At 37.2% G+C, this 23,908-nt stretch overlaps 1 protein-coding gene across 1 annotated transcript in view; it reads right to left on the bottom strand.

Moving 5' to 3' along the window:
* The window catches only part of LOC126819206 (uncharacterized), a 129,261-nt gene extending 113,252 nt beyond the window's left edge, over positions 1 to 16,009 (bottom strand). The window contains exon 1 of the mRNA XM_050547113.2: positions 15,899 to 16,009. Within this exon, the coding sequence (XP_050403070.1) occupies positions 15,899 to 16,009 (111 nt within the window). The remainder of the gene's footprint in view (positions 1 to 15,898) is intronic.
* Positions 16,010 to 23,908: the final 7,899 nt, after the last annotated feature.

Below are 23,908 nucleotides of genomic sequence, written 5' to 3'. Positions count from 1 at the left end.
AAATCAGGGGCCATAATCCGTGAAGTTACGGTCCGATACATGCCAATATCGAAAGGATCCAATTTCTTTGGGAGATAAACCTATATTTCAAGTTTCGTTAAAATCGGATAAAAATTGTGACCTGTAGAGTGTCCACAAACAATTGTGGACGGATGGACAGGGGCGACGACAATATACGTCCACATGAAAATGTGGGCGTATAAAAATACTATCCTCTCTATGAAACCTAAATCATGTGAACTAGATCCCCTACCATCTTGAATGCTAAAAGACAACATCGATCTGTTTCTTTCGATAATCTCTGAAATTGTAAATGCCGGTCTCCTCAATGGTGAGTTCCTGAAAAACCTTGGCAAAGCAGTCATCAGAACCCTTTTAAAAAAGCCATTCTTAGTTTCAGATACCTTAAACCAGTGGTTGGACAGAGAACAAGCTAAAAACAAAAGCGATTTCGTACAATCAGGGGCCATAATCCAGAAAGATATGGTCTGAAATGCGCAAATATCGAAAGGCACTGAGATCTTTGAGACATAAACATATATTTTAAGTTTCATCAAAATCAAATAAAAATTGTGACATCCAGAGGGTCCATAACCTTCGTATTACGTACTTTTACACAATTTGCGTACAAAGAGCGGCCATTCTGTCGGGCAGTTTTGTTTCGATTTTCCCGAAATTCATATTTGATCTTCATTATGGTGGAACGGTGATATATTTAAACGGTTTTTAAAATTGGATAAAAAACTATAATCTAGGAAGTTACGTTCGGATATGCACAATTATCGAAAGGAACCATGATCTTTTTCATATAAACATAAATTTAAAGTTTCATTAAAATTGGATAAAAATTGTGGCCTCTCCACAACCTTGATATACCATATTTTTACACTATTTGGGTGCAAGGGGTGGCCATTTTGTCCGGCAGTCTTAGTCATTTTTTACAAAATTTGAAGTCAGCCTTCATTGATGTGTAACGGTGATATATTTAAACATTTTTTAAAATTGAATACAAACTGTCACTTCTAGCGGGTCCACGAGCTAAAAATGCGATTTTTCAAACAATCCGGGGCCATAATCCAGGAAGTTACGTTCGGATATACGCGATTATCGAAAGGAAGCAAGATCTTTGTCATATAAAGTTGGATAAAAATTGTGGCCTCTCCACAACCTTGATATACCATATTTTTACACTATTTGGGTACGAGGGTCGGCCATTTTGTCCTGCAGTTTTAGTCCGATTTTTACGAAATCAACCATCATTACAATGTAACGGTGATATATTCACAAGGTTTTTTTTTAAATCAGATAATACTGGTAGTTACGATCCGATATGTGCAAATATAGAAAGGAACCAAGCTAAGAATGCAAATTTTCGCACAATCAGGGGCCATAATTTAGAAAGTTCTGATCCGATATGCCTGAATGTTGAAAGGAACAAAGATCTTTGGGTTATAAACATGCATTTCAAATTTCACCAAATTCAGATGAAAACTGTGACCTTTAGAGTGTCCACAAGCTAAAAACGGGATTTTTCGTACAATCAGGGGCCATAATCCATAAAGTTATGGTCCGAAACATGCCAATATCGAAAGGAACCAAGATCTTTGGGAGATAGACCTATAAGAGCGTATTGCAAGTTTCGTCAAAATCGGATAAAAATTGTCACCTGTAAAGTGTCCACAAACATTGTACATGGACGGACAGGTGCGACAGCATAATACGTCCACATGAAAATGTGGGTGTTTAAAAACTACAGACCAGTTAGCAGTTTAAGTTTTACCTCCAAAATCATTGAAAAATGTGTCTTAACATATGAAAGATAATAACCTGAAGAACCATCTTTAGTCAGCATATAAGCAATACCAGAGCACCGGAACCGACATGATAAAGACCACTAATGATATTTATCAAGCTTTAGACAGCCAACAGTGTGTTATTCTTCTTCTACTCGACCTATGTGCAGCATTCCACACATTAGATCAGTGGTTCTCAACCTTTTTTTGCCAACGGCACACCTTGGAACACATGAAAAAATAGCAGCACACCTGGCTGAATATATATGAAACTATTTGAATTTTGACAAGTGAGGCTGATGTCCCCCGCCGAAATCCCCAAATAAATAGATCACACATATTAATTAATCGCACATCTACTTTTTTCAAAAGTATCGAGCAATCAAACTGATTATCAACTATACACGAAGTTTCATCACTCTCTATCAGATAGAATCAAAGTTATCTTGTCCCAAAGGAAATTGCTTATCTCAGTCAAGACGAACATCTACATCAAGTTTAAACAAACATTCTACCTCAATTAGAAACAGAGTTGTTATGTTCCAAAGTCTTGACCAATCAAAATGCTTATTGCTCCTTAGCCTAAGCAGACAATTCTCGTCATCGAACTTAGTCAAGGTATTGATGTAATGAAACTATACACCAAATATCATCACTTGCATTTAATTAGAACCAAAGTTATCGTGTCCCAAAGCATCAACCAATCAAATTGCTTATCTCTACTTACCATAAGCAGAAAATGCTCATCTTCGCACTCTATCAAGGCACTGACCTCGTAAACACCTACACCAAGTTTGAACATTCTAGCTCAATTAGAAGGAGAGTTATTGTGTTCCAAAGTCTCGGCCAATCAAATTGCTTATCGCTTTGCTTACCCTGAGCAGAAAATGCTCAATATCGAACTTAGTCAAGGTATTGATGTAATGAAACTATACACCAAGTTTTATCACTCTCACTTAATTGGAACTAAAGTTATCGTGTCCCAAAGCATCATCCAATCAAATTGCTTATCTCTGCTTACCCTAAACAGAAAATGTTCATCTTCGAACTCCATCAAGGCATTGAACTAATAAACACCTACACAAAGTTTTAACATTCTAGCTCAATTAGAAGGAGAGTTATTGTGTTCCAAAGTCTCGGCCAATCAAATTGCTTATCGCTCTGATTACCCTAACCAGAAAATGCTCATTATCGAACTTAGTGAAGGTATTGATGTAATGAAACTATACACCAAGTTTCATCACTGTCACTTAATTAGAACTAAAGTTATCGTGTCCCAAAACATCAACCAATCAAATTGCTTATCTCTGCTTACCCTAAGCAGAAAATGCTCATCTTCACACTTTATCAAGGAACTGACCTCATAAACACCTACACCAAGTTTGAACATTCTAGCTCAATTAGAAGGAGAGTTATTGTGTCCCAAAGTCTCGGCCAATCAAATTGCTTATCGCTTTGCTTACCCTGAGCAGAAAATGCTCAATATCGAACTTAGTCAAGGTATTGATGTAATGAAACTATACACCAAGTTTTATCACTCTCACTTAATTGGAACTAAAGTTATCGTGTCCCAAAGCCTCATCCAATCAAATTGCTTATCTCTGCTTACCCTAAGCACCCTCAGCAGAAAATGTTCATCTTCGAACTCCATCAAGGCATTGACCTAAATAACACATACACAAAGTTTGAACATTCTAGCTCAATTAGAAGGAGAGTTATTGTGTTTACAGAGAGTGCCGGTCTTCCTTGAGAGGCGAAGAGAGCGGACCTTACCTTGCCCCCCCCTCAGGTGGCTGACACGAATTCCAATCATTCGTTTACAGTCCACGAAGATGAGACCGTTGGGAGAAAATTTTGAAAATTTAACTGCCACAAACGCGTTTTCCTGCTTTTCCAGCCTGTGAATACAGCAACTTCAATTTGGTCCAATATAGCCTACCTGGCTGACCGGAATTTCAAACAACCAATCAATCGTCGCTGGGTTCGGGGGTATACCCTCCAGGAGAAAATTTAGAAAATTTAAACACCGCAAATGCGTTTTCTGCTATTCTAGCACGTGTAAACTCCAAAAGTATCCAATGGTTTTGTAACCGAAATCCCACTCTGAATTCCAACCATCCAATCAGACTGTTACAGCTGCATTCACAAATAATAATCGATGCCCGAAAAATGTCACAAAAAGTAGAATGACTCCAGGCAACATTTTTTAATCCATAGTCAACTCTGTACAAATTTGTGGCATTCAATTAAAAGAAAAATAAAATTAGTGTTATATTAGGGCTCGATAACAGTAAGGGAAGCAAAACTAGAAATGCCCCAAAAAATTTCGGGTTTACAGACAGAGGCGCCGGTATTCTTCGAGAGGCGAAGAAGCGGAACTGACCTTGTATGGACCCTGTAAGAAAATTTTGGAATATTTGACAGCCGCAAACGCGTTTTCCTGCTATTCCAGCCCGTAAAATTAGTGTTTTATTAGATTTCGGGCACTTTATTTTGCCAAGTAGATGAAATAAATTTTTGTTTTCTCTTTACCCGTCTGCCCGAAAAGTCAGCTTGCCCGAAAGTTAGGGGGGCAGCTGCCCCCCCCTGCCCCCCTGGCTTGTACGCCTATGTTGTCAAATCTGTTGACCAATTCAAACATGAGCTGAAAACACACCTATTCAACAATTAGTTCTTTGATATTGTTAGTTAATTAAATGCGCATTAGAAACATTAGTGTAATCTTGCGCTATATAAATCTGTAATTATTCCGTCGTAACACGTTTGGTTTCTGTAAGTGTTTTTATTTTTGCGGGGGGGGGGGGGGGGAATTTGGTCAGAGTTTGCAGCCAAAACTGTAAGTGGTGCAAACATTCTGCCAACATAGATGTGTTTGGCCTCCATGGATCTATTTATTAAATATAAATTGGGTCATTTTTGACAAACAGGAATAGTTTTATGGATAGGACAAAAAATGGCCATATCTCGGTTATTTCTCAATGGATCTTCGTCGGGTTTTCGATTTTCCCGAAATTTGAGATCAACCTTCATTATGGTGGAATGGTGAAATATTTAAACGGTTTTTAAAATTGGGGAAAAAAAATTGTGACCTCTAGAGAATCTGCAAGCTAAAAATGCGATTTTTCAAATAATCAGGAGCCATAATCCAGGAAGTTACGTTCGAATATACGCGATTATCAAAAGGAACCAAGATCTTAGTGTGTAATGATGATATATTCACATATTTGTTTTAACCCTTTCACTGCGTATACCCGGTAGTACCGGGTATTATAAAATGTCGGTAAAATGCGCGTACCTGGTATTACCGTGTAGTCAGTAAAACCCTCACTAAAATTAGTGCCGTTACTGCAAGTGCCATCTATTGTATTTTCTATACACTAGAACATATTTCCACGTGTTTCAAAGCGGCAAACCGTAAAATGGCGGAGTGCATAGTGACAACGTAGACAATGCACTCTCGACGAAGTCGTGAATGACGTCTTGCTGACCAACACGTGGACAATTTCGAGGCAGGTGACACATAATTCGTTTCCAGTTACTTGATAATGATAGTAGTCAGGACAGTGATTATGAAGTGTGTGATTTGTTGCGCGATGTTCCGCCCATAGCTAGCTATGTCTCCTGTGCATGATGAACAAGCCCAATGTGAACACGATAGCCCTGTGTCTGCAGTAGATTCTGACAATAATTCGGATGTTGATAATAATGCTGGCCTGCTGGATCGTAAAGACGTAGGCAATTCCTGAGTCCCGGACGTGTAGATCTATTGACTGACTATATTGTTAATGATATGGGACTTGGGGATGAAAGTGAAAGTAAAAACAAGGTATTGCAATCTGCACGTGGTCATGGCAGCGGGAGACGTGATGCGCGTGTTCATGGAGAAAAATTCGTTTTCGTGTTAGCTTTAGTGAGAAATGAGAAATCCAAAATGGCCGCCATGACATCACGTGACTACATTATTATGCAAATTTCCAAAATTCTATTTTTTCCTCTTAGCCCAACCTCATGCCCATCCCAACAGACAAAAAGATTTTTCATAAAAGCTTCCATAAGAACTGCTTGGCATTCAGTTCCAACCTCCCTTTTTTCCTCAAAAAAGGGTCTAGCACCGGCAGTGGATTTACGTCTAGCATTGGAAGGGTTAAATCGGATAAAAATTGTGACCTCTACATGGACGGCAAGCTAAAAACGTGATTTTTTTGTACATTCAAGGGCCATAATTCAGGAAGTTACAATCCGATATGTGCGAATATCGAAAGGAACCAAGATCTTTGGGTTATAAACATGCATTTCAACTCTCATCAAAATCAGGTCAAAATTGTGACCCCTAGAGGGTTCACCAGCTTCATATACCAGATGCTATACACTATTTGCATACGAGGGGTGGCCATTTTGTCCGGCAGTTTTGGCCCGATTTACTCAAAATTATGACCTCTATAGGGTCCACAAGCTAAAAACGCTATTTTTCGTACAATCAGGGGCCATACTTCAGGAAGTTACTATCCGATATGCCCGAATAACGAAAGGAACCAAGATCTTTGGGTTATAAACATGCATTGCAAGTTTCATCAAAATCAGATCAAAATTGTGACCTCTAGAGGGACCACAACTTTAATATACCAGATGTTTACACGAATTTTGTACGGGGGTCGGCCATTTTGTCCGGCAGTTTTGGTCCGATTTTCATGAAATTTGAACTCAACCATCCTTAGGGTGTAACGGTGATATATTCCAACGTTTTTTTAAATCGGATAAAAATTATGACCGCTATAGGGTCCACAAGCTAAAAACGCGATTTTTTCGTACAATCAGGGGCCATAATTCTGGAAGTTACGGTCCGATATGCGCGAATATCGACATGAACTGAGATCTTTGGGTTATAAACTTATATTTCAAGTTTAATCAAAATCAGAAGAAAATTGTGACCTCTAGAGGGTCCACAACCTTGATATACCATATTTTTACGCTATTTGTCTGTCAGTTTTAGGCCGATTTTCACGAAATTCGAACTCAACCATCTTAAGGGTGTAATGGTGATATACTAAAACGTTGTTTCAAATCAGATAAAAATTATGACCTCTATAGGGTCCACAAGCTAAAAACGCTATTTTTCGTACAATCAGGGGCCATAATTCAGGAAGCTAAGGTCCGATATGCACGGATATCGAAATGAACCGAGATCGTTGGGTTATAAACTTACATTTCAAGTTTCATCAAAATCAGATGAAAATTGACCTCTAGAGGGTCTTCAACCTTGATATACCATATTTTTACGCTATTTGAGAACGAGGGGCGGCCATTTTGTCTGTCAGTTTTGGATCGATTTTCACGAAATTTGAACTCAACCATCCTTGGGGTGTAACGGTGATATACTAGAACGGTTTTTTAAATCGGATAAAAATTATGACCTCTAAAGGGTCCACAAGCTAAAAACGCGATTTTTCGTACAATCGGGTCCGATACATGCCAATATCAAAAGCATCCGAGATCTTTTGGAGATAAACCTATATTTCAAGTTTCGTCAAAATCGGATACGAATTGTGACCTGTAGAGTGTCCACAAACAATTGTGGACGGACGGACGGACAGGGGCGATGACAATATACGTCCACATGAAAATGTGGGCGTATAAAAAATTTTGTCTTGAACTATAACTTCCAGTTTTATTGAGAGTTTAAAATAACAGTTTTTTCCACTTTAACAAGTATTGGATGTTACTATATTCAAAAGTTCATTGTTGACCTGACAAGGTGTGACCCGACGTGACCTGAAGTACCGAAACACCTTGGTACTCCTTCGGTGTTCTAGTTATGATTATTATGAACTATTTACTGTTATTTACATGTATCTATTACAATCCAAACTTTGGAAGCTCTTTCGCTGTTCTAATAATACAAAAATAACATCAGTTTTACATGTTTGCTTTTTTAAACTTCATTTCTTTTCATGTTGTGAAAATTTGTTAGAAAAACTAATACCATTATAAGTTGATTTTTGAACGAAAATAAAAAATGTCTTTGATATTACAAGATTAGATTATTGATCTTTATTTATCTTGTAATCAATGGAATGGAATGGGGTTTAACATTGTGTCAACACAATACATTTTGAAACTAACATACAATAATTTATATGTGCAGTGCCAGCAGGAGAATCTTGGCTGGACAGCAGCTTTCTAACTATTCTTTATCAAATTCCCCACTGCCAAGGGTTTCTTCATGTGCACATCAATGTGTCTATGAGAAAATTTTACTATGTAACTACTCTGAGTACTATGTCACCTCCTCAGATGCCATCCCTGATAAGGGAGAACCAGGCTTGAAATATTTATAAGGTACTATATAATATATATATATAGGATGGGGGATTTGAGTCAAAAGTCAGTGCTATGTTGTTGGTGCTTTTACATCTACAATGTTGTAAATGTTGAATGTTACAAGTAAATTGGGCCAAGTCAAATGTAACAAATTTCAACAAATACAAAGCTTTTTTGTTCTGTGCATAATGAATTAGCTGTAATACATGGTGTAAATTGACATTTACATTTTGTCATTTAACTCACTTCTCATTTTACACCCACACTATGTATTGTACTCTTCAACATTTTACTTTTGCATTAGAACATCTGACGTACAACATAAAATAAGCCAGTATGCAAGTTAGTTCACATGGCACCTATTTTTAATCATAAAGGGCAGGATGGTTAGTTGTTGTGGCAACTTTCTATGTCCACATTGCTCATGGACTGTCCCACACGTTCACACAAAACCCTGGTGACTTCAGAGTAAAATTCTTCTCGGGGAAAGTCTGTGAATTCTACGAACAATCTCTTGGATTATATCTGGGAGCTGAGACTTTTCTTTCTTTATGTAGAAAAAACAAGCCAACAGTGAGGCTGATGTCCCCCGCCGAAATTACAAAATAAATAGATGACACATATTAATTAATCGCACATTTATTTTTTTCACTAAGTTTCATCACTCTCTATCAGATAGAATCAAGATTATCTTGTCCCAAACCATCGACAAATGAAATCGATTAGCTCTGCTTAGCTTCAGCTCGAAATGTTAATTATTGAACTCAGTCAAGACATTCACCTAATGAACATCTACATATACATCAAGTTTAAACATTCACCTAATAGACACCTATGCCAAGTTTGAACATTCTACCTCAATTAGAAGGAGAGTTATTGTGTTCCAAAGTTTCTACCAATCAAATTGCTTATCACTCTGCTTACCCTCAGCAAAAAATGTTCATTATCGAACTTAGTTAAGGTATTCATATAATAAATCTATACACCAAGTTTCATCAATCTCACTTAATTAGAACTAAAGTTATCGTGTCCCAAAGCATCAACCAATCAAATTGCTTATCTCTGCTTACCCTAAGCGGAAAATGCTCATCTTCGAACTCCATCAAGGCATTGACCTAATCAACACATACACCAAGTTTGAACATTCTAGCTCAATTAGGAAGAGAGTTATCGTGCCCCAAAGTATCAACCAATCAAATTGCTTATCTCTGCTTACCCTAAGCGGAAAATGCTCATCTTCGAACTCCATCAAGGCATTGACCTAATAAACACATACACCAAGTTTGAACATTCTAGCTCAATTAAAAGTTATCGTGTCCCAAAGCATCAACCAATCAAATTGCTTATCTCTGCTTACCCTAAGCGGAAAATGCTCATCTTCGAACTCCATCAAGGCATTGACCTAATCAACACATACACCAAGTTTGAACATTCTAGCCCAATTAGGAAGAGAGTTATCGTGTCCCAAAGCATCAACCAATCAAATTGCTTATCTCTGCTTACCCTAAGCGGAAAATGCTCATCTTCGAACTCCATCAAGGCATTGACCTAATAAACACATACACCAAGTTTGAACATTCTAGCTCAATTAGGAAGAGAGTTATTGTGTCCCAAAAAGTGTGACGGACAGACAGACGGACGGACAGACAGACGGACAGACAGACAGACGGACGAACCCATTTTAATAGTCCCCTGCTTTCTTCGAAAGGCGGGGGACAAAAAAGGAAATCAACATCCGGTTGCAGTGATTAAAAGTAGGTGCTGTGTGAACTTATTTGCATACTGGCTAATTTGATGTTGTGAGTCGTGTATTGCGATGCAAAAGTGAAATGTTGAAGAGTACATTGTAACATGCTTAAGGGTGAATCTTGCATTTTGATTGGTCAATTAGACACAGTCGATTGAACAATAACACCCCTCTGTTTTAGTAATTTCTTTTAAAATGCTAAAATAGCATGTTACAATGTCAATAAAGACTTCCTGTTTCGCATTTAGAGGGGTGTTATTGTCCAAGTGTTTATCTCCTAAATACATAGAGCGAGTGTCATATGAGATGTCAGATTTCAAAGTTTAAAGAGCTGGCTAGATGGAGAAAGAGAAATGGAGTTTAACGTCCACTCGACACAAACTAGGTCATTTCGGGACTAACACATGGTTCAATTATATTTCAATAATTTGCTTGAACGTAGTAGTGGTCTTTAGCAGTGGTTGGAAACCGGAGGACCCGGAAAAAACCCACGAGGTTGGACAGGCGACCCTACTCCTTGTCACGTACAACCGGGGAATCGAAACCCTGCCAGGAGTTAGGCGTCTTGTGGAAATTTGGAAAAGTCTAATGAGAAATGTTTAATGACAGAAAGTAGATGTCAATTTACACGATGTATTTGTCAGTATTACAATATTTTTGTCCCCCGCCTTTCGAAGAAAGCAGGGAATTATTAAAATGGGTTTGTCTGTATGTCCGTCAAACTCTTTGGGACACAATAACTCTCTTTCTAATTGAGCTAGAATGTTCAAACTTGGTGTAGGTGTTTATTAGGTCAATGCCTTGATGGAGTTAGAAGATGAGCATTTTCTGCTTCGGGTAAGCAGAGATACGCAATTTGATTGGTTGATGCTTTGGGACATGATAACTTTAGTTCTAATTAAGTGAGAGTGATGAAACTTGGTGTATAGTTTCATTACCTTGACTAAATTCGATAATGAGCATTTTCTGCTCAGGGTAAGCAGAGCGATAAGCAATTTGATTGGCCGAGACATTGGAACACTATAACTCTCCTTCTAAATAAGGCTAGAATGTTCAAACTTGGTGTGGGTGTTTATTAGGTCAATGCCTTGATGGGTTGATGCTTTGGGACACGATAACTTTAGTTCTAATTAAGTGAGAATGATGAAATTTGGTGTATAGTTTTATTACATCAATACCTTGACTAAGTTCCATAATGAGCATTTTCTGCTCAGGGTAAGCAGAGCGATAAGCAATTTGATTGGTCAAGACTTTGGAACACAATAACTCTATTTCTAGTTGAGGTAGAATGTTCAAACTTTTAACTTTAGTTCTAATTAAGTACTTGGTGTATAGTTTTGTCACATCTATTTCTAGTTGAGGTAGAATATTCAAACTTGGTGTAGGCATTCATTAGGTGAATGTCTTGATGGAGTTCGATGATAAACATTGTCTGGTTACGGTAAGCAGAGATAAGCAATCTGATTGGTTGATGCTTTGGGGCCAATAACTTTGGTTTTAATTAAGTGAGAGTGATGAAACTCTGAGTACAGATTCATTATATCATTACCTTGACTAAGTTTGACTGATGAGGCTAAGGATTGATAAGCAATTTGATTGGTCAAGACTTTGGAACATAACAACTCTGCTTTTAATTGAGGTAGATTGTTTAAACTTGATGTTGATGTCTTGACCGAGTTCAATGATTAACATTTCGAGCTAAAGTTAAACAGTGCTAAGCAATTTTATTGGTCAATGTTTTGGGGCCAGATAGCTTTGATTCTATCTGATAGAGAGTGATGAAACTTGGTGTATAGTTGATAATCAGTTTGATTGCTTGATACTTTTGCAAAAAGTAAATCTGCAATTAATTTATATGTGTCATCTATTTATTTTGGGATTTCGGCAGGGGACATCAGCCTCACTGTTGGCTTGTTTTTCATTTGACTTCTTCCAATTTACAGGTAACATTCAACATTTGCAACATTGTAGAAGTTAAAAAACTAACAACATAGCACTGACTTTTGACTCAAATCCCCTGTCATATATATACACTCCATGGAGTACTTTAGTTACTAATTGTTGAGATAATTTAAATCATGAAGACACAACAAAACTAGACAAAATCTAACTTTACTACATCAATCACTTCTAGCATAAACTTCCTGACCAATTAATCACAGCAGTAAAAGTACATAAACTTCCTGGCCACCTGATCACATCAGTACATGTGCAGAAAGAACAATATCATTCAGGGTACAAATCTAATTCAACAGATCTAAAGTATTCAATTTATTTTGTAAAAATTTAATACTGAGTCTAATATTACCATATGTATAGTTAGTATCTATTTTGTTGATCAAAAATATACCTCCAGGCCTTATGTTTGATGTTTAACTGATGTAGACAGCAATCAGTAATTTCATATCAACTATATCATTCATTTACAATGTTTGCATTATAATTTTATTTCACTATTAACCAAAAAACAAGTTGACAGCAATAATATAGCTGTGGAAACTTGAGATGTTTGTGATACATGTATGACAACTCAGGCATGTGTTTAATAAGAGTCAATGATATTTGTGATTTTAATGATTTAGACCACCCCTGTCAACAGGACCACCTGTCACCATACAACTAAATACCAAAGGACAAAACTTCTTCAGGACAGTCACATTATTTTTTAAGCTTTAATTTCACACTTATGTTGAATCTACTCTTTGAATTGATGTATGCTTTCTTTTGTTCTTGGTTTGTTCTACAATGCATTGTCTACCATAGGCGTACAAGCCAGGGGGGCATGGGGGAGCAGCTGCCGCCCTAACTTTCGGGCAAGCTGACTTTTCGGGCAGATGGGTAAAGTGAAAAAAAAAAAATTATTTCATCTACTTGGCAAAATAAAGTGCCCGAAATCTAATAAAACACTAGTTTTACGGGCTGGAATAGCAGTCAAACACGTTTGCGACCCGTCAAATATTCCAAAATTTCATCTACTTTGGAAAATAAAGTGCCTGAAATCTAATAAAACATTAATTCTACAGGCTGGAATAGCAGGAAAACACGTTTGCTGCCATCAAATATTCCAAAATTTTCTTTGGGGCTCCATACAAGTTCAGCTCCGCTTCTTCGCCTCTCGAAGAAAACCGGCGCCGCTGTCTGTAAACCTGAAATTTTTTCGGGCATTTCTAGTTTTGCTTTCTTAATAAAACACTAATTTTACTAATTGAATACCACGAATTTGTACTGAGTTGATTATGGATTAAAACATTTTGTCTGGAGCCACTCTTACTTTGTGCGAAATTTTTCGGGCATCGATTATTATTTGTGAATGCAGCTGCAACAGTCTGATTGGATTTTTGGAATTCAAAATGGAATTTCGGTTACAAAACCATTGGATACTTTTGGAGATGCTTACATGGGCTAGAATAGCAGAAAACGCATTTGCGTTGGTTAAATTTTAAAAATTTTATCCGGGAGGGTGAGGCCCCCATACCCCGCGACGATTGATTGGTTGTTTGGAATTCGGGTCAGCCAGGTAGGCTATATTGGACCAAATTGAAGTTGCTGTATTCACAGGCTGGAATAGTAGGAAAATGTGTTTGCAGCCGTCAAATATTCCAAAATTTTCTTGGGGGGTGTCCATACAAGGTAATTAAGCTCCACTTCTTCGCCTCTCGAGGAAGACCTGTGCCACTGTCTCTAATCCTGAAATTTTTTCGGGCATTTCGGGTTCTGCCCCCTCTAACTGTCATCGAGCCCGTACGCCTATGTTGTCTACTAAACACTATTTTTCTAAATCTCTTCTAATTTAGGTCAAAATGAAATACTGAATTGCATTGGATGTGTTCTTTTGATTAGTGATGGGACAAGCTCTATCTCATAAAAAATATTGTTTATTAAGCTGAATTTGATTTGTTTACTAATTTTTAGCATACTGTTATTAGTTATATCTCAACAATGGCTTTATCTACAGATGTGAACATTTTCAACTATCGGAAGGTCATCCCACTAAACAGATCAACATATAAAAAGCTACGAAATTCATAGTTTTATTTTTGGACACAAATCAAAGAGGTTTAGCCATTCTAACTTTGTACTTGTAATAAAATATTATTCAGAAGCGAAACAAACTGCTCAATCTGGGTTATACTGGTAAAAAAAAAATGGCCTTGCTGGGCAGGAATACTTAATGAATAAACTAATGACTAAGTGAGTATATGTTAAATGTTTGGCCTATCATACCCCTGATGAAATTGGAGAGTGAGAAAATTGCAAGCTACAAAAGTATAATGGATAAATCAATTAAAAACATGAATATATTCTACAGTACAATACTTCAACTAACGGTATAAAACTCAATCAATATTAATAACACAAGTACCATATATAGGAAACAATATTTAACTCTATTACTCTTTATAATAAGATAGTCTAGAGACAGAATCTATTAAAAACTATACTGATATCAGTTAGACAAAATTAAGTTGGACAAAATCAACTGTTTCAAATAAGTGGGAAGCTTTAAAACAACTCAGTACATTTTAATCCACAAGTATTTTATTAAGACCACATAGAAACATATCTCTGAGAAATATGTATGTGTGCATGCCCTTATATATTCTTAAGTATCCTAAGTCTTTTTCCAACTAACAAAAGCAAGGTTTGTACCAAACATTGTTTAATCACGCATAGACTAGACTGTGCAAATTAACTTTATTTCAAGGTCTTCCTGGAAAAAAATAATTTTCAAGTCTCATAATATGGTCTTACAAGTCTTTTTCCAAATAAAAAAAATAGCCTGTGCCAAATATTGTTGAACTGGGCAGAACAGTATTTCACTATAACCATCTGTACATGTTTACTTATATCAATTACAATATATTCTTTAAACCCTTATCTTCTCATATCTTTAAACTCTATCTTCTCACGTCTTTAAACCCTATCTTCTCATGTCTTTAAACCCTTATCTTCTCACCTCTTTAAACCCTATCTTCTTATGTCTTTAAACCCTATCTTCTTATGCCATGTCTTTAAACCCTATTTTGCCATGTCTTTAAACGCTATTTTGCCAAGTTTTTAAAGTTTAAATCCTAATCTTGTTATGTCTTTTACCCTTATCATGCCATCTTTAAACCCTATCTTGTTATGTCTTTAAACCCTATCTAGTCATGTCTTTAAACCATTATCCTGCCATGTCTTTAAACCCTTATCTTACCATGTCTCTAAACCCGATCTTCCCATGTCTTTAAACTCTATTTTGCCATGCCATGTCTTTAAACCACTATCTTGCCATGTCTTTAAACCTCTGTCTTCTCATGTCTTTTAACATTTATCTTGCCATGTCTTTAAATCCTTATATTAGCATGTCTTTAAACCCTAGCTTGTCATTTTTTGAAAACATTTCACGAAAATCAGTAGTAACAATGATGTAACTCAAACATTGATGTCCATATATTTGTCACATATGGTCTACAAATTCTGGGGTTAAAACATACGGTCCATGATAAGACAAATGTGATATGTGTTTGGGGTATAATATAAGGTACGACACAAGAATATATTCTTAAAGAAAACATTGATTGTTATCATCAATGAAATCTATCAGACGTTTATTATCTGCTTATGTCAATTGAAAAACTTTTGAGTGTTCCTGACTTTATTGCACTTTTAATAAGCCTCTTCAAAAGCTTGTTAAAATTATTTATAAAAGATAACATTAAAGCAAAACACATCATAAAAAATTGTAATCTCTATAAATCTGTTTTGTCGACATTATACCACTGTGCTACTTCGTTCGAGAAAGGATAACATTCTTTAATGCCTTAACATTTTAACTAAAGTTTTCTCGAATTAACGGCCCTATTATGGGAAACAAATGTTTGGATTTTATGTGACTGTTTACTTTCTATTTGAACCCTCTGCGTTCTATTTATCTAAATATGCAAAGTATATATTTAAGTCACGTTTTATACAGCGATAATAAATAAATAGATCTAAATAAAAACTACAGAAATAAAACCTGTGATGAGGAGAGAAAACTAAACATCGATTCCATTACCTTACATCCAGTAACGTCATGTGTAGCCAGTTCGACGCGGGCGAAATTCCCCTTGCCCAAAACACAGCCTGCTAGGGTATATCTTCCAATGCATTGAATTTTTTTACCCATTTTTAGCTCCGCTAACTAATGCATCTCCAGCGTGTGTGAGTTCTGTACACCGCCATAGTAATCGCCAAACACAGCTGACTAAATTTCCTCTTGTTCCATATTAAATTCCAGTGTATAATAATGATAAGCTAAAACTGATCATGATGGCGTCTCAACTCCGATTTTTGATTTGGTTCCGTATATAAAATGACACGATTTTAGTGATTCGGCTAGAATGCCGGTTACAGAATGTCTCATTGCGTTACACTTGCCAACATTATAATAAGGCTCATTATTCCATCGTCTAAACTACTAATTATACGGCATAGTTCACGAAACACGGCTCCCGGCTGACCGTTGCAGGCCTACAGAATTTCATCAATGGCTTTAAGCTTCACGTGTAGATTACCTATGTCCGTCATTGGATAATTACGCATAAATACTCCAAATTGTTATACATGTCAAAAATAAGTATCCAATCCATAGTCGAATTAACACTTGTTGAATAGAAACATAAGTGTTGATGAATTTATTTGTAAACAAATTAATTAACATTCACCACGTGTCCGTACTAGCCTAATTTCAACCAATACATCACTTATAATTGTATGCAAATAATATTATAAAGCCACGTGATCCAATCTTAATAAAATATTTATTCGCACGACCTCGACACCGATCACGTGACTAGATGGTACCATGACAACCAGAAAAAAAACCAAGATCGATAAATGGTATTGATTCAGTTTGGTGCTGGATCAAGTAAAATGTTTCTGGCGACCAAAGCGAGACCACCACAATTTGCATTTTATCTGAAAACCAAAATATACAGGCTGGCAATGACATTTTGAGCGCGTGGTTCGTTCACGCGCAATTAGCTAACATAATAGAAGATAATAAGAGAATATATGAAGTCAATTTGATGGAAGAGACAATCAAGATAAATAACATTTAAAACAATTAGCCACACATTGTCGTCAATTTTGAGCATTCTTACGTTTAACTAATTTTGAGTTTAATTAGTGCTTATATGAGCTCGTTGATAGATTATGCTGATAACATAACTTATAAATAATACTCTTTAATACAAACATTAATTTCACTGTCCAACAGTTACAACCAAGCTTACACAGACGGCAGCGAATTTAGACAAAACGATTCAGATCGTGCGGAGCGCGAAAATATACAAAATTGTAAAAAGACATGGCAAATAGTTTTATATCACCAGCACCAGGGCCCGTGAAAGGGGGGGGGGGCATCTGAGATAAATGTCCAGGAGCCCGGAGCCTAGAGGGGCCCCGGAGGTATACCGAGTAATTTTTTTTTTTAAATTTGTTGGTATAAATTAATAAAAAAAAATACACTGTTACTTAATTTATCGTGAAGTAGAAGGTAACGGGCGACTTTTCTGGATAGAATTAAAAAATATTTTTGGAAAAAATGGTGAATTGAGGCCCGGCGGAGTGGGGCGAGGGGGGGCGGGCGTTTCAAGGGCTTTAGCCCCCCCCCCCCCTAATAGTTTGACCGCAAGTACTCCTTTCTCCAGGTTATTGCACGCAAGTAATTATGCCCTTAGATACAACGAGGTCTGATTTATAACATAGAAATGAGACTTCTATAACGTGGACTTTCAGAAGAAAACCCAGTTATGCTCTATCCCTTGGTAAAAAGACTCCCAGTTGCGAGGGTCACGATTAGTTAACTGAGGAGTCGATCTTTATTTCAACCCCATATCACTTCTGTTGTATCTATGACAGATTAGGTAATAAAAAAAACAACCGGGTAGAGTTTTTCTCACACTTTTTCCCTGTGTCCCATATCCATCAAATAATTCAATGTTATCAGTTATGACCAGTTAAAACACGCGGTTGCCATGCAAAATACGCCCACATTTGCCAAATAATGTATGGGGAAGAGGTAGAATCAGTAGGGCGGCCCATCCTCTCATTCAAGATCTTTTGATCCTTAACATATTTGTTAAGTTTCATCAGAATGGGACAACAATTGTAGCCCCTCTGGAGCGCCTAAAAATTCATACATATATAACATTTTGCGTAAAAAGCAGGGGTTATAGCTCTAGAATATAAGGTCTGATGCATACCAAAGTCGAACTCTTTCAAGACCTTTTGTTCCTTAACACATAGTTTAAGTTTCATCTCATGAATCGGACCAAAATTGTCACCCCAGAAAGGTTCACAAACTTCATTCATATTCACATTTTGCGTAAAAAGCAGGGGGCCGTAATTGAACTCATTCATGAGCTAGTGTTACTCGTTTTAAGTTCATCTAAATCGAATAAAAATTCTGACCTCAACCTTGGCATTACATGCTTTTGTACTGTTTGCGTAATATAAAGAGGAGTGGCCATTTGACTGAAAGTTTCGGTCCGATTTTCAGGAAGTTCGGACTCAACCATAGTTATGATGTAACGGTGATATATTTAAACGGTTTTGAAAATAAGATAGAAATGGTGACCTCTAGAGGGTTCACTGGCTAAAAACGTGATATTTCGTACAATCAGGGATCATAATCCAGAAAGTTACAGCCCAACACGCGCCAATATCGAATGGAACCCAGACCTTTGGAATATATCAAAATTGGATGAAAATTCGAACCTTAGGATGGCCCACAACCTGGGTATTACATGCTTTTAAGGGTAGCGGTCATTTTGTCGGTCGGTTTCGGTCCGATTTTCACGAAATTATGGTGTAACGGTGATATATTTGAACGGTTTTGACAATTAAATACAAACTGTGGGGTCTAGAGGGTCCATAAGCTAAAAATGTCGAGATCTTTCGGTTATAAACATACATTGTCAGTTTCATAAAAATCGCATACAATTTGTGACCTCCAATCAGATCAAAATAGAGACCTATATTTCGTTTCGTTTTTTTATACTTTCGATGGCCTACATTACATGAAGATCTGACAAGTTTTAGCGATAGGTCACGTCAGGGGTCAAAAGACCGACTTTTGACCTATGACGTCAGACATTTGATTAACCAATCAGCATTGATGTTACTAGTAGATTACCCACAGTTCTTTGAAAAAACGCCCAAAGCTCGCCATAACAGACCGTTTCATTGGCTTATTCCTGACACCATTCAGAACACGAGTTAAATAACAACTCTTCCAGATCCAAGTAAAACGAAATTTTGAACTATAAAAACGAAACGATCTGTGTTTTAACCAGATTGTGTGACCTCTAGACAGTCCACAACTTGGTATTATTATGCATATATTTGTTAAGTTCAGTATCGCCCAGAAAGCGTCTCTGGCGATCTAGACCCCCAGGAACTTCTGGGGCCTAGGCGGTCCCTGGACCCTCGCCTTAAGTCCTAGGATTGTAACCCCCACCCCCACCCCCCACCCAACTCCCCAAATCAAAAATTGCTTCCTCAGATCCTGGAATTCAAAACTATAAGCCACCTGCCCGGGCATTCGCGCCGTGGGGCCGCGGCCCGTCCTCGTTCCGTTTTAGGCTCTCGTCACCGTCAGGGTATTCGGGCCCCGGCAGGTAATCGGAGCCTAGTCCGGGCCTGTAGAACGCTTCAATGATGTTGAGCGTGTACACGAAAAGTTCCGTTTGAATCCAGTTCAACATGATAGGTATTAAAAGTAATAAACGAATAGGTTTGTTTTGTTGATAATTTGGCGTCTGATGGTCACGGTTTTTGTTTTTCCATTTGTTTGCTGGCTTAAAATTTCCTGTCAAAACCGCATACATCTGATTATTATTGCATCAGTATTTGGTACGTCATTAATAATGTGTTAAATCTCAGTTTCTATGTTTTAGCAAAGTGACCTCCAGTTACCCCAGATATATGCTAAAATAACGCTAGAGACCATGTATCTGTCAAAACTTTTCAAGACACCCCCCACCCCTTCGCCAAGTTGCTTGTCCCAGAAATGACGCCAGAGACCATATATTATTCAAAAATGTTCGAGCCCCCCCCCCCTCTCCGCCTCGCCGGGTTGTTTGTCCCAGGGCCCGGAGGGCCCCGTCGCGAGCCCGGTATCTTCTCACTTTTAATGCAACCGTCATGTTTCATGTAGAACGTGGGATCTTTTGAGAATCATTTTGAAATCCGATAAGCTTAAACGTTTACACAATTAAATTTCTTCTCTATTCATGCATTCTAATTTTAAAAGGTCTACTGCATAGATGCTAGAAAATTATTTGATTAATTACAAAATACTGTGAAGATAATAAACTTTTACATTATGAGTATTCTATAATAGAAACCAAATTATTAATAGCTTGCAATTTTAATTAGTTGTGAATTGAGTGTTTCAAATATCAAGCACTAAATGATGTGTGTGAGATAATTATACCATGTTTAAAGACTTTCAAGGGCGCATCGGTCGGCCGCTCAGGGTGGTCTACCGCCCATGGGTAATCTAGTGTTCTAATCCGTGCCGACTTTAGCTAATCTTAATAATCCACCGTGGGCAGCGTGTTCTTAAAAAGTTGAAGTGGAGTTGGGGGTGAACTTCAACACAGTTAAAACACCCAGCAGTTTTGTTGGACGTCAGAATCACAGCTCAGCCATTGATACTCCTGAGCATCTCCTGTACACGTTACAGTGCATTCTAAATTTCATTGGTCTCACAGCTACAAGATTTTGAGGAGTGTCGTGCACGAGATATAGTATTTCTACTTTTTCTTGAACACCTGATACCACCCGATTGAACGGATAGCATATAGCATTTACACGCGGCTTACCGTTTTGACATTTTGTACAGAGTTTTGGCGTTAACTTTGCCATTCTGGTTTGTCTGTGTTATTGGAGTTTTTGTTGATCAGTTAGTTCTGTGCTGTATATTATATATAATAAGGCCATTAAGGGGATATATTGTGCTTTATAAGTTTGAAGCTGCAACGATTCTCCTCTTTTGATTCTGATAAATATTTACACATAAGTTAAGATTCCAACAGTCGTGTACCAAAAGGGACACATGTATCAAAATGGCCCACAAAAAGACGAAAAGCTATCAGTCCCATCCTGTCTCTGTGTATATTATAATATCTCTTTTCACGAAATGGCAATCTGTAGACATTAAGTTGTCAATTATAACACCGTGTTGTTAAATGAATAAATAACGAATGGGGATTATATAAGTGTTATAGTAACGTCTCCATGTGTTCAATAAAGGTCGTTAATAGACGGAACTGAGAAACAATACATCATAAAGGTAGTCGACAGAAGGTGTTTTCCAATAACTTATAATCTATTACATACTAATATATATATAACATGAAGATTCTGACCTGGAGCTAGGTGTGAATTATCGGTTGACGTCACCTGGACAATGTTCTTTGATCATTGTTGATATCCTCTGAGGAAGAAGCGGACATCGAACCCCACTTAGTAGTACTTCTTTTATAGTCTCGGTTTTATTTTATTTAGCAGAATAAGTTCTATAGGTAATGCAACAATAAGTAGATCCCAATTTTGATGAACATATTTTCATCTCAATTTCGTAACTGTCTCTGTTCCTACAATTAAATGGCATCAACACATTTGGACTGGGGTGACAGGCAGGAATGGACTGAGAAGGAGTATTGGAGATTCGGCGTTCCCTAAAGAAGTTAAGGTTCTTACGTAGTTTGGGACCCTTACTAGTCTTGAAGTTACGTCGATTTTGGTGAATTGGTAAGATTACCACTCGCTAAATTTATGCATAAGCTAGAAACTCCTCTACATTGGCCCACGCGCGACCAGACACAGACCGTCCCTGATGACATTTAAATAATTCGGAAGACATATTTATTAGCGATATTTTTTTTAAGAAAATGTAAGTTGAACAAAATAAATTGCAAGTAATCCAGGTATGATTATGGTTGTTTGCCTGGATCTGTATTGAAACTGGATCAAAATTATAACCCAAAAGACCGACGTTGTTCTACTCACAACTTGTGATGTTGATCTTCCACTCAGAAGTTTGTCTAATCTGTAGAATAACGTGGCTGGGTATCGTTCTCACTTTCCGTATTACACCAAACTGTGGTTATACCTAGTTGAGTTTGTTCTAATCTGTATGGTACCCCGGTTGTAGTTATTCTCTTCCACATTAAACCTATTTAGGTTTGTTCTAACCCCGACTGTGATTGTTCTCTTCCATATTATACCTAGTAAGGTTTGTTCTAAGCTGGAGAAAAACCCGACTGTTAATCGTGTTAATCTTCTGTATAATAACTTGTTGGTAAGTTATGTATAATCTTCTGTATAATAACTTGTTGGTAATTTGTGTGTAATAATGTTGTTGGTAAAATCTCTCTCCCTCCGGGCGCGAGAATTGTTTTTTGAAAACCTGACTTAAATGGTGCTTTTGGAGTATATCCTGAGTACCAAACCTTAGGGTGTTGAAATCTTACCAATTCATCGCAAACGATGTAAAGGACCCTGCACACTACGTTAGAACATTAACTTTTTTAGGAGCCCTCGAGCCAACAATACTAACAAGCTCATTCTCAGGCCACCCCTGCTAATAATAATAAGGAACACAGAACAATATGTAAGAAATAAGAACACCAAATGAAAGAAAGGTTAAGTAACATCAATTTTCGACTTTTATAAAATATATTCTACGTGAAAACTGGCAGCCACGTAACTTTAGTCTATTTACAGGGAACTGAGACACACTGAGACATCGGGAGTTTCCAATCTATATAATAATCTGTTTATAATAACTTGGATCTATAACGACTTGGTAGCAATTAGCTCTTAATTCGTATAATATTTTTCTCTGGGTTTGTTTTAATTTATATAATAACTTGGCTGGGATGTCTTCTAATGTGTACCATAGTTTGGTTGAGGTTTGGACCAATCTGTATAATAACTTGGTTTCGACTTGTTCTATAATGTTTGAGGATCGTTGACATGTGTATAATATTTTGGTTGAGTTTGTGATTTGTTGTAACTTGGTTGGGGTTTTATACTGTATAACGACGTGTTTAGGGCCTGTAATAATTTGAAGGGTGTTTTGTGGCCGAATGGTTAACGGGTGCGCGTTGCATCACTGAGTCAAGTGGCGTGGCGACAAGGTGAAAGGTCACCTGTCCAACCTCGCGGGTTTTCTCCGGGTCGTCCGGTTACCTCCCACTGCGAATGACCCACACGCGTTAGCGGATTAATGAAATAAAGTTGAACCATGTGTCGAGTGGAGGTTAAACTTTCTCTGGGATGTTGTAACTTGGTTGGGAATACACTGTATAACGACTTGCTTGAGATTTGTTATAATTTTTATAATATTTGGTTGGGTTTGTGATTTGTTGTAACATCGTAGGGAGTATACTGTATAACGATTTGCTCGGGTGTTTGGTAAAATTTGTATAATAGATTGGTTGGGTTTGAGATTTGTTGTAATTTCGTTGGGGATATACTGTATAACGACTTGCTTGTGGTTTGTTATAATTTTTATAATAATTTGGTTGAGTTTTCTTTTGTTGTAAAATGGTTTGGGTTCTATGGTGTATAACGACTTGCTTGGGGTTTGTTATAATATGTGCAATAATATGATGGAGTCTGTTCTAATATTCATAAAGACCTGTCTGTGACGAATTGTTCTTGTCTGAATAATATATGTTTTTTTTTCCTTTTCCGGAATTACTTTACCGTAAGGACATCAATGGTCTAAAACAGTACCGATGCGTGATACTTATTTTCTTTAAAGACAAAGATGTTTGTGAGGGATACATATTGTTGTAGTTCACAATGCTGATTAAGAACATACCAGAGAACTATTCATCCTTCAACTAAGTCGGTTCTATCAGTAAATTGGTAATGGGCTTTCGAAGGTTCAATACTCGTTCTAGTCTGATAACTAAAGCTGTGATGATTATCTGGTATTTAACCACAATTAATGTCCTATAACACTAGCTATTGGTACCATACCCTTTATAACACATTCTACATC

Source organism: Patella vulgata, chromosome 4 (genome assembly GCF_932274485.2).
Source record: "Patella vulgata chromosome 4, xgPatVulg1.2, whole genome shotgun sequence".
NCBI classification, from domain to species: Eukaryota; Metazoa; Mollusca; class Gastropoda; family Patellidae; genus Patella; species Patella vulgata.
The sequence above is the reverse complement of the archived record's forward strand: the minus strand, read 5'-3'. Positions and strand labels throughout refer to the sequence as shown.